Source organism: Apium graveolens, chromosome 5 (genome assembly GCF_009905375.1).
Source record: "Apium graveolens cultivar Ventura chromosome 5, ASM990537v1, whole genome shotgun sequence".
NCBI classification, from domain to species: Eukaryota; Viridiplantae; Streptophyta; class Magnoliopsida; order Apiales; family Apiaceae; genus Apium; species Apium graveolens.
The window spans coordinates 194,126,856-194,140,076 of record NC_133651.1 but is presented as its reverse complement, the minus strand read 5'-3'; the positions used below and the strand labels follow the sequence as shown (position 1 = coordinate 194,140,076).

Below are 13,221 nucleotides of genomic sequence, written 5' to 3'. Positions count from 1 at the left end.
GTGTTATATGTTTCCTTATCTTTGGTCTTTTCATGATGGATTGGATTAGCTGCAATGGCTAAAGTAGCTTTGATATCACATAATTAGTGGTACTCCCCAGATGTGTGAGACCAAGATCTTTTAACAACTGTTTTACCCACAGAACTTCACATACAGTCATTGCTAATACAGTCATTGCTAGTGACATGTATTCAGCCTTAGTTATAGACCTTGCAACAACATATTGTTTCTTAGATTTCCATGTCATAGGTGATTTCCCCAAGACAAGGCAAAAACCTGATGTGGATCTTGTGTTGGGACATCCAGCCCAGTCATTATAACAATAGGTTTTTAGCTCTGCTACGAAATTGGGAGCAAGTAGAATGCCTTGATCTTTTTAACCAGCTAGGTATCTTAACACTCTCTTAACAGCTTAAAAATGATTGGAAGTTGGTGAATGCATGAACTGACTGAGAACATGGACAATGAATGCAATACCAGGCCTAGTTATTGTAAGGTAAATCAATTTACACATAAAACTCAAGACAAGACATGTAAAAATATTAACTACAATATTTCTCTGGTTTTTATCTGTGTCTAAACAAAGAGTCAAAGACATTCCCTTTGGTTGGATTTTAATTCTTTGATTATACAGTAAAACCTTTGTAAATTAATACTCGATTAATTAATAATCTCTCTAAATTAATAATTTTGTCCGGTCCCGACTTGGGCCAGTTCAAAAAATGATCAATTTCGATAAAATAATAAGATAATAATTTTTTTGAAAACCCTGTATAAAAATATGGTCCCAATAAAACTATAAATTAATAATTCCCTTATATTCATAAAAATATAGCTATTACATCTTTGTAAAATATGATTCAATTGTAGTTTGCTTTTTCATATAATTTAAATCAACATGAAACTCATCCCTAATCTTCCTTATTGCATCCAAAAGCTCGGGTGTGGTGCTTTCATGTTGCATCAAAAAATTATTAAGCATTTTTGATGCCTTGAGTGCTTCTTAACTTGAATTTCTCAAGCCAACCTTGAGAAAAAGTGTGCTCCTGATCTTGTTGAGGGTATAAAATTTTCATGGTCTCTTTTGCCTTTTCTAAAATTAGCTCTCCTGTCATATTAACACGATCTTGGTACTGGAAAAACCATTCATAGAGAACCTTCTCCATATCTGGATATTTTGCTGGTTTATGTCGCTTAATATCTTTTCTTTTCTCCAAGTAATTAGCTGCAAGATAGTCTACTTCCTTTTCAGTGTATTTGATATTGTACCTTGACTAACTTTTAGATGAAACTTATTCTCGAGCCACAACTGGAGATCTTTTTGAGTGCATGATGAATTTTCTCTTTTATATTCACATAATGCTTTTCTTGCTTCATCCGTCATTGTTGATTTTATGACACCTTTTAGATGAGAAGCCATTGTTTTGTTTGTATAATTTTTCCCCCAATCTAGTATATACAGTATATATAATATATTTTATGACTACACATACATTGAATACTTTCTATGTAAAATACAATGAATTAAATTAATTCATGTACTTTGAATTTTCCTAATATACATTGAATATTTTCTATGTAAAATACAATGAATTTAACTTATACACTACATGGACTTTGAATCTAATAAATTGTACATTACATTGACTTTCTAAATTCATATACATTGAATTAATTGAATTAAGTATAAAATATAAATTGTACAATTCATTTTATTTAAATTTATGTGAATAAAAATTTAATCAAAAGTTAATTTTGTTTGCTACCGAAAATTCTCTATAAATTAATAATTATTAATTTATCGATTAATTAATACCTCTCTAAATTAATATAATTCTCCGGTCCCAACTATATTAATTTATAGAGGTTTTACTGTATTTATTTTTATGCACTTCAATGATACTTTGAATTGGACCCTAATTTACTACTAGTTTCATACATGTCAATAATACTCCCCCGGTCCTACCAAATTCTTTATATCGGGGGACGGGTACTTGGCACGTATTTTAAATCTCTTATAAAATATTGTTGGCTAAATTTTTTTAAAATTATTATTTTTTTAATTAAAAATATAATATTCAAATTTTCGTAAAAACAAAGTTTCAAAATAAATTATGAGTGGTACGGAAGGAATATTATTTATGTTGGTGCGATCATTGAAACTTAGTATTGTTAGTTTGGTGAATTAGGTATTCACTTCAACTAATGGAAGCAGAGCTGGAAGGTTAAGGCTGGAGTGGAAGGAGCTGTTTTTTTACCAACAAAGACTTTGTACATATTAGATTAGAGTAATGATATGTAAAATTAGTCTCAAGATGACACGTCAAGATGACATGTGACTAATTATGATTTGTGGGCACATATTAATGCACAATAGGAACGGTTATCTTGCACGAATTGTGATGAATTTTTTTTTTTAGGGGAAGAAAACTTGAGAACCAGAACGGAAACTTAAAAGAAGACATATGAAGTCACAAGGGGTCTGAGAAACCCAATCTGGAGGAATAATAATTCGGTTCAGTGGTTCTCCATCGCCGATGAATCCATATTTCATAAAGAGATAGACCGATCTTTATATGTATTACAACTATATTTTAGCAAGTACGGTTTAGATTTGGCCTCAACTAGTAAGTTGTAGTCAAGAATAGGTGTATAAAAGTGAACAAAGATATATAACTGATTAAAGATTTTAAAGTACAAAAATAAAAAAAAAATACATACAACCAATAGGGCAATAGTACCATAATATCGCCGTTAATATTGTTATTCAACTGGAGGCCTTGTTTAGTTGCCTGTATTCTAGAGATGCATCATTCACAAGCAGAACAACAACTTGAGACATTGTTGGCCTCAAAGAAAATGGTGACTGAGTGCACTTCAAAGCAATCTCTATCATTCTCTTAGCATTTTCCACGCTATATTCCCTTGGATCTAATGTCTCATCGATCAACTTGTCGTGTGTACCATTATCGTACGACTTCCATGCCTGTTTTTGGATCGGTGGGATCTCAGATATATGATTTTGTTGTTTCAGTTTAGAAATGATAGCAAAAGTAAAAACTTACATGTTCAAGAAGAAATTCTGTTTGAAGCTCATTTTCCATATGAGTGCAGCTTTGGCCACTTATAATTTCAAGGACCACAATTCCAAAACCATAGGTATCCACTTTCTCACACAAGTGCCCATGGATTGCATACTCCGGCGCTGTGTAACCGCTTCAGTATTTAACAAGAAACAAAAATCGCTTTAGACTCATAGTTTCTTGTTTAACACCAAGTAGACAAGTGATGAAATTTTAGCAAGACCAGTGACTTACAAAGTCCCTGCATATCTAGTGGTAACATGACTTTGACCCGTTGGTAGAAGTCTTGCCAACCCAAAATCAGCTATCTTCGGTTGAAAATCATCATCAAGTAAAATATTGCTAGATTTTATATCTCGATGTATGATACATACGTGAAATTGTTCGTGTAGATAGGCAAGACCCCTAGCAATACCAAGGATGATGTCAATGCGTTGCTTCCAGGTGAGAGTGCCACGTTTATTTCCTGCCAATTTGAACGATTAGAACGTACTTAATGTTAAACCCGAAGAAGCTTCATAGTAGGAAGTTTAAGTTTAACCTTACCATATAGGAATTTATCAAGGCTTCCGTTCTCCATGTATTCATAGACGAGAAGTTGAACTGGTCCTTTGCCACCGCATCCTAGCAGACGGATGATATTTCGGTGATGAACATTACTTATAAGCCTGACTTCACTCTCAAAATCTGTCTTTTCTTTGCTTGTTGTTACATCAAGTTTCTTCACTGCAACTATGGTTCCATTCTCTATAATGCCCTGTTTATGACATTATAAAATTTAGATCCTGAAATTAACCATTTTGTATTGCATTAAGTAGGAGATATTTGTAAAGATGAGATCACCTTGTATATATCTCCAAAGCCACCTTCTCCTACTTTGTGTTCCTCACTAAAATTCTTGGTAGCTGACTTCAAGTCACTGTAACTGTATATAGTTGGTCCCTGCAACTTGGTTACCCCAAGAATATTACCTAGAACCCGAAAACGAATCACAAAAAAATGGTAAATTAAAAAGTGAACACGTGGATGTTATGAAAGACAACTCAGCACATTTGTATGCAAGCATCCATGCCAGTTAAGGCCTAATTACCTCTTTTAGCTGCCTTACGCTTTCTCAATAATCGATACCATAGAAGTAAGGCAAGTAAGAACAAGAGAAGGCTTATAGCCCCAACTACGCCTGCAACAATGGCTGTCTTCGTGCTTGAGCTACCTGGAAAATAAAAAATTTACTCTTTGTTCTTTCATATATCTAAAATTAAAGTGCATTCTTGTCAACTTACGGTTTTGCATCGAATAAAATGATGTAGAAGTCATGGTGAGTCTGCTAGAAATATGTTAATTTAGAGGCTTAAAACCAGCAGCTTAATGACTTAGCAATTAGCAGTAGTTATATGGGTGTGCAAAAGTTCTAACCTTCTTGCACGTAAGGCATGATATTTGTGATATCATTATCAGCAAAAAAAGAGGTGACAGAGTATCTGAGGAAACAACCGGCAGCTACAGAACTTGCTCCGGCTTGAGGAAGGCAATTTTGTATATTAGTAAAAGCACTAGCCAAGCAACTTTTGCAATCACCCTGGCTTACAGTGGCAAGACATTGTGCCACAGCATACACTGTTACTGATGCTTTTTCTGACGGACGACCATCAAACACTTGCCTTTTTGCCACTGCAAAGTAGCTCTTTATCTTTGGTGTGGCAGCTGCAAGATCCTTTAACAATCCCACCCCAACTAAATTAAAAGCAGCTGCTGCGGATACACTCTGGTTTACATTACATACCTCAGATGATGATCCAAGCTCTATCTCTGTGAAGAAGTTGCGCAACTCGTACCTTGATTAAACATTAAATATGTACTTGAGTAAAAATTCATTGATGAAGAAAGCTAAATTTAAGAGTGGTGGACTCTAACACTGACGCGCTACAAGAAATTCCAGTTTGATGTTGAACAAAACCAACAAATTAGTTAATTGGTTGCCTAAATTTAGGTATGTAGTAATCGGATAGCTAACCTGAGTATGCAACCATCATATACAACACGAGCGCCATTAGCCAAATTGCAGAATTTGCGAATGTCAAGTGCTGCTATATCAAAGCAGGCGACACAGTCTGCAGGTGAGAGATAGTTTCTGCACTGAACCAGACTGTACACAGGATTTGTGGTCCTGGCCTGCTGTGCAGTGGCGAAGTGTGTGTTATTAACAGATAACTGTCGTCTGAGGTCGGCCAAAGTAGAATTTAGATTGCTGAAGAATTCAACTGTGTTCCAAGTATCGAACTGGCTGCACTGTTGGGTTATCAGATTAGCTTGAGGATCTAATGAACTAACTGATTCTAACAGCAATGTCACTGCCAGTACCACCACCATGCTCATTTTCCACCACTGCTTCATTCCTACCTTAAATTTGTAAAAATGAAATGAAATTGTTGACATAAATACCGGCTGTATGAATATAGAACTCCAGATAGATAGATAAATAATGTTCAAATTACCTGTAAAACATAACCTAAACTCCCTTTACATGTAACTACATTATGTTAATAGTTTGTACAAAAAGTAGCAACTAATTGTTAGTCCATACCTGTTTGAAGATTTACAAGAGAATGTTTTTACTTGGTTTGTTGTAATATCGAGTAGCAAACGTTTGAATATATATTATAGACTTTTTGTAGAGATTTAAAAAAGGACTAAATGTAGTTGATTTGTTATAATATCGAATAGCAAATTTTGTATATAGATATGTTGCAAAGATTTAAAAAAGGACAAAATGTGGTTGGTGTACATATATAAAAATAAAATCATCCAAAGGTAATATGATACGTACGCATATACAGTATATTGACCAAAATATGAGAAGTCTTTGAGTAACCAAAGACTGAGAATATTCGCACGTTGTATGAATGCCATAAATTGAGTTGAGTCGAAGTATGATGCAATAGTCTGGTTAGGTAACAACTTGATTAAATAAATTGCAATTTATATTTCACACCTTTGCTGCAATTTGTATCTCCCATCTTTGCACTTATCTTTTTTGTTTGTACGCAAGCACAAAGTTGGAATTTTAATATGTTACTAGAAATAAAAATTCCATCACGGCATCAATTTTTGTTATACTAAGTGCCTTGTAAAAGCGTTATCGAATAATTTTGATAGGGGATAAAATGATACAAATTTTAGTGCCCGTTTGTGAAATATTAAAATAAGTAACTTATAATTTAAATCAAATGAGTGATTGATAGTAGATAAGTTGATAAATGCTTATAAATTATACAAATATTTGGAAAATTTAACTTATAAGTCAGGATTTTTTTAAAATCAACTAAAATAAATAATTTTTAAATATAATTATCTTGATTCTTATATTTTAAGTTTGATTAATATTTAAAAAATTATATTTTAAAACTAAAATTAATAAAAAAATCAAAAATAAAAAAATTGAGAAAAAACACGTCATTACTAATATTCAACTTATCAGTTTATACATTATAAATTTAACTCATATATTGGATATAAATTATTAATAAATTATTGCTGACTTATGACCCAATAAGCTGACTTATAAAATTTTATAAAATTTGACAAAGAAGCTAAGTTCAAGTCATCAAAAGTAATTGTTTAAAAATCCCTGTGGGACACTAAACAGTTATATGATTCCCGAATCTTCAAGCACTTTCCTGGGCTGGGAGAAAAGAGTAATTTGAAGCTGACCCAAAATTTTTGAAAATACGAGGCCATTGAATATAGTTCTTCCTAGCACTTTCCTGTGCAGCAACGACAAAACAATGGCCCGATCCTTAAATTAATAATCCTAGCAGGAGCAGGTGACTGAATAAAAAAACAGAAGAAGTTATTCAACAGTCAGGGCATGGTATATTAAATCCGCACAAGTTATATTATATACTCCACTTGCCTCGTCATTTCTGTTTTCTGAATTTCCCCAGCAGAGCAGCCCTCGTGTGATGTGTCATGGCATCCATGTCCATATCAAAATTCTTTTTAAATTTTATTTTGGTTTTTTGTGAATTCTTCTTGTACATCTCTAATATTTATTCATATATCCCAATTCAAAGCCTTAAACAACATTCACCCCTTTGTTCATGACAATAAATCACCTTGTCACACACCTCACGGGTACTAGCTAGGCTTGAGTTTTTTCTTTATATTTGAGTTGGGTACCAAGTATATATTTGAGTTTTTATTTATGTTTGTGTATTCATTTTATCCTCCTTAAATCAATAATGATGTTGTTTTAAGTTATGCATGTTGTTTGGGTAAATAAGAGAAAAGCCGTTTACACGATATATATGAAGGTAATTGGAATGTTTTGGAATGTTGGATATCCTAACATTTCACATTTCATTTTTCATTTTGAGTAACAGAGCATTCATTCATCATTCTTGATGGGATATAAGCAATCTGGCTAGAGCCCAACCTGGACCTAGCGGATAGCAGACTCAATTGATGGACCAAGACCCCCCTCACCCAGTGCAATCAAGTGGAGAGACCCAGGCCCAGGTCCAACCCATGACCTGGAGCATCTCCTAGCCAGGTTCCAACCCATGACCTGGATCACCTGCCTACCAGGATCCAATCTGGAACCGGGATCACTCTGAGGGGGGGGGTCTCAACAAGCACATGCGCACTCCACAACCCGCCAAGGAGGGGAACGTGGGCACGTGACGATGACAGCTATGAACAACTAACATATCAGATAAACACGGCACGTGTCAGAGTACCGTTAGGACATCCTGAAGGTGGTCCTCGCCTGCACACGTGTATACAATCCACCCAAGCCAGGCGCCATTCGCGCCCAATAACCAACGACCCTGATCTAGAGGTACCAACCCCTAAACCCTACATTTGGGCTATATATACCCCAAAGGTGAATGATTTAGGGGTTAGACATATTTTGAGCACACACACTCTCTTACACACAGCTTATACACACACAACCACCCTTGTTCTCTCTATCTTCATCTTCCCCAACCAGACTCTTATTCTCACATCGGAGGCGCCGCGGGGCTCAAACCCCCCTCCGGTGTTGTTTTGCAGATACCCAACAACAGCAACACCCCGCTCTCAGAAGGAAGGTCCAGGCGCAGCGTCGGAAGGAGCCGCCCCGCTCACCGGAGTTATCATTTGGCGCTAGAAGGAGGGGGCTCCATCCTTGGGTCTCGGTGCCCCTGGATTCACCTTCATCATCAAACTCTTAAGAGAGTCCACATCTTAAACCTGTAAGAACACAAGCAACCATACCCTCTCTTGAATATGAATGTTGTTCATTTAAGCCATGTTTGTGTGAGCTCATTACGCTAGGTCACGTTTGTGTGAGCCCGTTCTCGTTTGTTAGTTTTGATTGTTTGGGGTTTGATAGTTTTGATAGTTTTAAAAACCCAGATTTGCTTTAGTTTGAATAATATCTTTGTGCTCTAGAGCCTACTGTTCTTATTCAGTAATATTGTTAGCAAAACCTAGAAAGTTTGTTTGGTGTTATTCTGGAAATTTTTTGCTATCTTCAGAAAAAGCAACTTTAAATCCACATTTTTAGCCTCAAATCTTGGTCAGTTGTTTGTACACTTGTGGTAATGGAAAGAGTTTACTATGTAAGCCAAGTACTAAAAGATGCGGAGACCCGATACCCAATGCTAGAAAAGTTTGCTTTTGCCTTGGTCACAATATTCAGTAAGCTCAGACACTATTTCCAGGGAAGGCAAATCCGGGTTGTAACTAATCAACTCTTAAGGAAAATAATACACAAGCCAGATGTCTCAGGAAGGTTGGTAAATTGGGCAGTTGATCTAAGCCAATTCAACTTGAATTTCATCCCAAGAATAGCAATCAAAGCCCAGGCGTTGGCTGACTTCATAATAGAGTGCAGCTTCCCGGAAGACGAGCTTAGGCCTATGAGCATTGACCCGGATAGCACCAATGATAATAACCCGGAAGCCTGGGCTCTCAAAGTTGATGGATCCTCAATAAGTGAAGGGTTAGGAGCATGGCTCATTCTCAAGAGCCCAGAGGGTTTCACAATTCAAACAACCATCTCCTTTGGCTGTGCAGCAACCAACAACCATGCAGAGTATGAAGCACTGATAGAAGGATTGAAGCTAGCAAAGACCCTCAGGATCCAGGACCTCAAAATCTACAGCGACTCCTAGATCGTAGTAAAGAAAACAAACGGCGAGTACATAGCCAAAGATCCAGTTTTAGCCAAGTACTAGACCCTAGTCCAAAGCTACCTTGCCTTAATACCAAGAAGCCAAGTTATACAAATCTCCCGAGAAGAAAACTCAGAAGCCGATACACTATCCAAACTGGTTCAGAATTCATCAGACTTGGATTGTTCTGTTTACTTCGAAGAACTACAGAAGCCAAGTATAGAATCCGAAGAGGTCATGGAGATAGATAACAGCCCGAATTGGATGACTTCGCTTATCAACTACTTGGAGAAGGGAGAACTCCCTGAAGACGAAGGGAAGGCTCAAAGGTTGAAAGCCAAAGCAACAAAATTATTCATTGAAGAAGGGATACTCTATCGCCGGTCTTTCTCATCGCCCATCCTGAAGTGCATTGGCCTAGGGAAGGCGGAATATTGTCTGATGGAAGTTCACGAAGGGATATGCGGGGATCACATATCCGCAAAGGCCCTAGCTCATAAGATCCTAAGACAGGGGTACTACCGGCCAACTATTCACCAGGATGCAATAAAGTTCGTGAAAAAATGCAAGGAATGCCAACTCTTCAGCAATGTGACCCAGATGAGCCCAGTCCTACCCTCCTCAGTCCTATCACGAATCCCCTTTGCTGTCTGGGGTATTGACATTATGGGACCCTTTTCCAGGGTCAGAGGAGACCTCAGGTACTTGTTAGTATCAATTGATTACATGACCAAATGGGTTGAGGCGAAGGCGATGAGAACCATAAACCAGCAAGATTGTATCAAGTTCATGGACAACATCTTGATGATGTTCGAGATCCCAAGAGTACTGGTCTCAGATAACGCGCCACAGTTCGTTGGATCAGAGTTTGAATCCTACCTTCAAGATCGGGGAATCCGACACAAGAAATCATCTATAGCCTACCCTCAAGGAAATGGCCAAGTAGAAGTAACCAACCGGATCCTTCTCCGGGGCATCGAGAAGAGGCTCAGGGAAAGCAAAACCAAATGGCCAGAAGAATTGCCTAATGTCCTATGGGCCTACAGGACCAGCCCCTGAACAAGCACAGGAGAAACACCCTTCAAGCTGCCTTACGGAACAGAAGAAATGCTACCAATTGAAGTAGGATCCCCCTCTCATCGAGCAATCAACTTTGATGAAATAGCCAATGAGGAGGGGCTCAGAACAAATATTGAGCTAATTGATGAAGTCCGAGACCAGGCTGTTGCAAGGATGGAGAAGTACAAGGAAAAAACTAAAGAGCACTTCAGGAAGAAGTCCCGGGTCAAAAACTTTCAAGTTGGAGACCTAGTACTTCGAGACACAGAAGCTTCAGATCCAACCAACACTGGGAAGCTAATGCCAAGGTGGGAAGGCCCTTATAAAATCAAGGAAGTATTAAGGCCAGGCACATATAAGCTGATGAATATGGATAAATCCGAGATCCCGAACACCTGGCACGGACTCAGGCTCATAAAATTCTCAGTAGAAAAAGAAACCAAAAAATTTGTAGCCTATGACAAGAAACCAATCTATGATCCAATATTTTGTATGAAGAAAATTTCAATTCAATAAAAAGAATTTTCTTTTTTCAGCAAGTTATTATTTCTTTTACCTTACTAGCAAAACAAACAAAAAATAATCCGGTCATGGTTTCATATCCGGATTGGAAGCTAAATTAAAAGCAAACAACAGTCCGGATAGGCACATAAATTCGGATCCAAAGAACCCACTTTGTACAAAGAAAAACTATTCCAACCTGGTAAGGCTTCATACCCGGAACACACCGACTATAAACCCAATCCAGGTTGGGGGGGCCACAGCCACAACCCGGATTAGAATAATTTTGTGCATAATATTTTCCAAGTGCCAGCCACAAATCCGGTTAGAATCCGAGCCAGGATTATCAAATCCGGTTAAACCCGGATCAAGAGCTTAAACGAATACAATATTTTCTAAACAAGCAAATTATCAAAGCAACAGTCAAATTAAAAATATCAATCCGATTTGATATCAATCCGGATAAATCTAAATATTACAAATTGTTCAGAATCAAAGTACGGAAGAAGAAATACTAGAATACAGTGAATTACATGGGCAAGGCCCGAGAAGCTTAACAAAGCTGAAGCAAATCTAAAGGAAACTGGGGCTAGGACCATTATAGGGCTCCGACTCCCCCTTGCCCTGTTCAACAGCTGCCTTGGCCTCTAGGAACTCTTGGATGAAGCTCTCCCAGGAAGCCAGGGGATCGGTTTTGATATACCTCTCAACAACAACCCAGGACCTGCGAACCTCAGGCACCCCGGCTTGAGCGACCTCGAAATCATAAACATCACTAGCTTTGAACTCGGAGATGATAGCCTCCTTATCTAAATTCTCCTTAGCATCCAGGTCGGCCTTTAGCTTCTCCACTTCTTCAGCAAGGCCGTCAGCCCGGGCCTTCTCATCCTCAAGCTGGTTCTTCAACCCGGACTCCACGGTCCGGAAGCCTTCCCGGGCCTCATTCAGTAAATCTTTTAGATTGTCCGCCCGGATCCTTTCAGCTCTGGTCCTGTTGTTAGCCTCCCGGACCTCTGTGAAAGTGATATCCGAGCAAATGGATATGACGCTCCCAACCTGGAATAATTCAGAGAAGAGACTTAAAGAAATATAAGGAAGAAACTTAGGGAAATGCAATCCGGACGGAAAATCAGAAAGTACTTGAAGGTTACATGCCCCCATTGGCTAGTCACCCTATTAAAAGCAGCAGCCATACTAGAGCCCTCTACCTCATCTCAGTCATCCTCAAAGGGGATGCTCGACATTAACCCGGCTAAGTTAACCAGGGATTTGGTCCCAATATTCACGGGGTCTCCGTCCGAGCCTTTTCCTTCCGAATTGCAGATGACCCGGCTGGAGATAACAGCTTTACCCCGGGGAGGCTTGCCCGGAGCCGACTTTCTCTTCTTCGTTGGAGGGTCCTCATCCCTGGAAATCTCCTGGACCTCCGGATCATCATTCAAGGGCGCATTTCCCGGATCAACTATATTCTGGGGGGCAGAAGACTCGACACCCCCTTCAGCATCTGTAGAATCGGATCCAGGTCCGGGAGCTCCCTTAGAGGTCTTGAAAGCCAGACCCAAGGAGTTAAAAGCAGCAGCGTAAGAAGAAGAAGACATTATCACCTTAAAGGAAGGATTGTAATGCGGAAAACCTGAAGAAGAGGGAAAAAAACAAGTCAAAATCGAGTTACCAAGTAATCCGGACTAAGCAACCAACAATAAAAAGTAAAGGGACCCGGGTCCCCTAATGCAACCAACAATCCCGATCAGGAAGCAGATATATATAAATGCAAAAGCAATAGATAAGCCTGCCTGGGTTACTAACAGTGTTGATAAACCAAGACCCGGGTGAACAGCAAACAATCTGAGATAAATAAAAGAACTAATCCGGATCACCATGTATGGTGGGCGATCCGGGTAAACCTAAAGCAAATTTTATCCCTGGGAAAACCCACAAGGTGCAAGGCAAAGGTTCCGGATCCCCAAAAACTAAAGGCAAACCAAAGGAAGAAGGAAATCCGGAATGACGTGAAACTTACAGCCGAGTTCGAATAGCAGCTTGTAGTTCATGAACGTATCCCGGGTTGGCTGGAACCCGAGCCAACCGGAAAAATTCTTAATCTGGGTCACAGCATCCCCCTCTAAGATTGCAGGGTTGAACTTGGTTTGCACACCTCCCAGGGTGAAGTAAAGCAAGAAAGCTAGATCAAATCCCTTCAACATTGTCAACTCCCCATTCTAGTGCTTCAAGGAAGTCTGGTGCATAACCGGTTTGGCTACACCCGGGCCATAACCACACTCTGCAGCCCGAAATCTAAGCTCGTAGGAAGGTTTCTGGTTTGATTTGGAGAGATAGAAGATTTGGTGGAAAAGTTTAAAGGTGGGCAGGAGTCCGACCTTATTACAGCAGGCTATAAACCAGGTCATTGACTTAAT

The 13,221-nt window shown here is 38.6% G+C and overlaps 1 protein-coding gene across 1 annotated transcript; it reads right to left on the bottom strand.

The window, feature by feature from the left end:
• Positions 1-2,651: 2,651 nt before the first annotated feature.
• On the bottom strand, positions 2,652-5,601 carry LOC141724683 (cold-responsive protein kinase 1-like). The gene is made up of 9 exons (XM_074526910.1): positions 5,579-5,601; positions 5,098-5,479; positions 4,500-4,918; positions 4,174-4,296; positions 3,927-4,054; positions 3,630-3,840; positions 3,318-3,549; positions 3,066-3,216; positions 2,652-2,986 (listed from the first exon to the last, which is right to left on the bottom strand). Exons 2-9 carry the CDS (start codon positions 5,475-5,477, stop codon positions 2,768-2,770), a joined length of 1,863 nt encoding a protein of 620 aa, XP_074383011.1. The 5' UTR covers positions 5,478-5,479; positions 5,579-5,601; the 3' UTR covers positions 2,652-2,767.
• Between the last annotated feature and the right edge of the window lie 7,620 nt (positions 5,602-13,221).

Coding starts and splice junctions, on each gene's coding strand:
- LOC141724683 (XM_074526910.1), bottom strand. CDS start 5,477: ATGAAGCAGTGGTGGAAAATGAGCATGGTGGTGGTACTGGCAGTGACA. Junction 3,841..3,926: donor GCTTTGGAGATATATACAAG/GTGATCTCATCT, acceptor TGTCATAAACAG/GGCATTATAGAGAATGGAAC. Junction 3,550..3,629: donor CCTTGATAAATTCCTATATG/GTAAGGTTAAAC, acceptor TCAAATTGGCAG/GAAATAAACGTGGCACTCTC.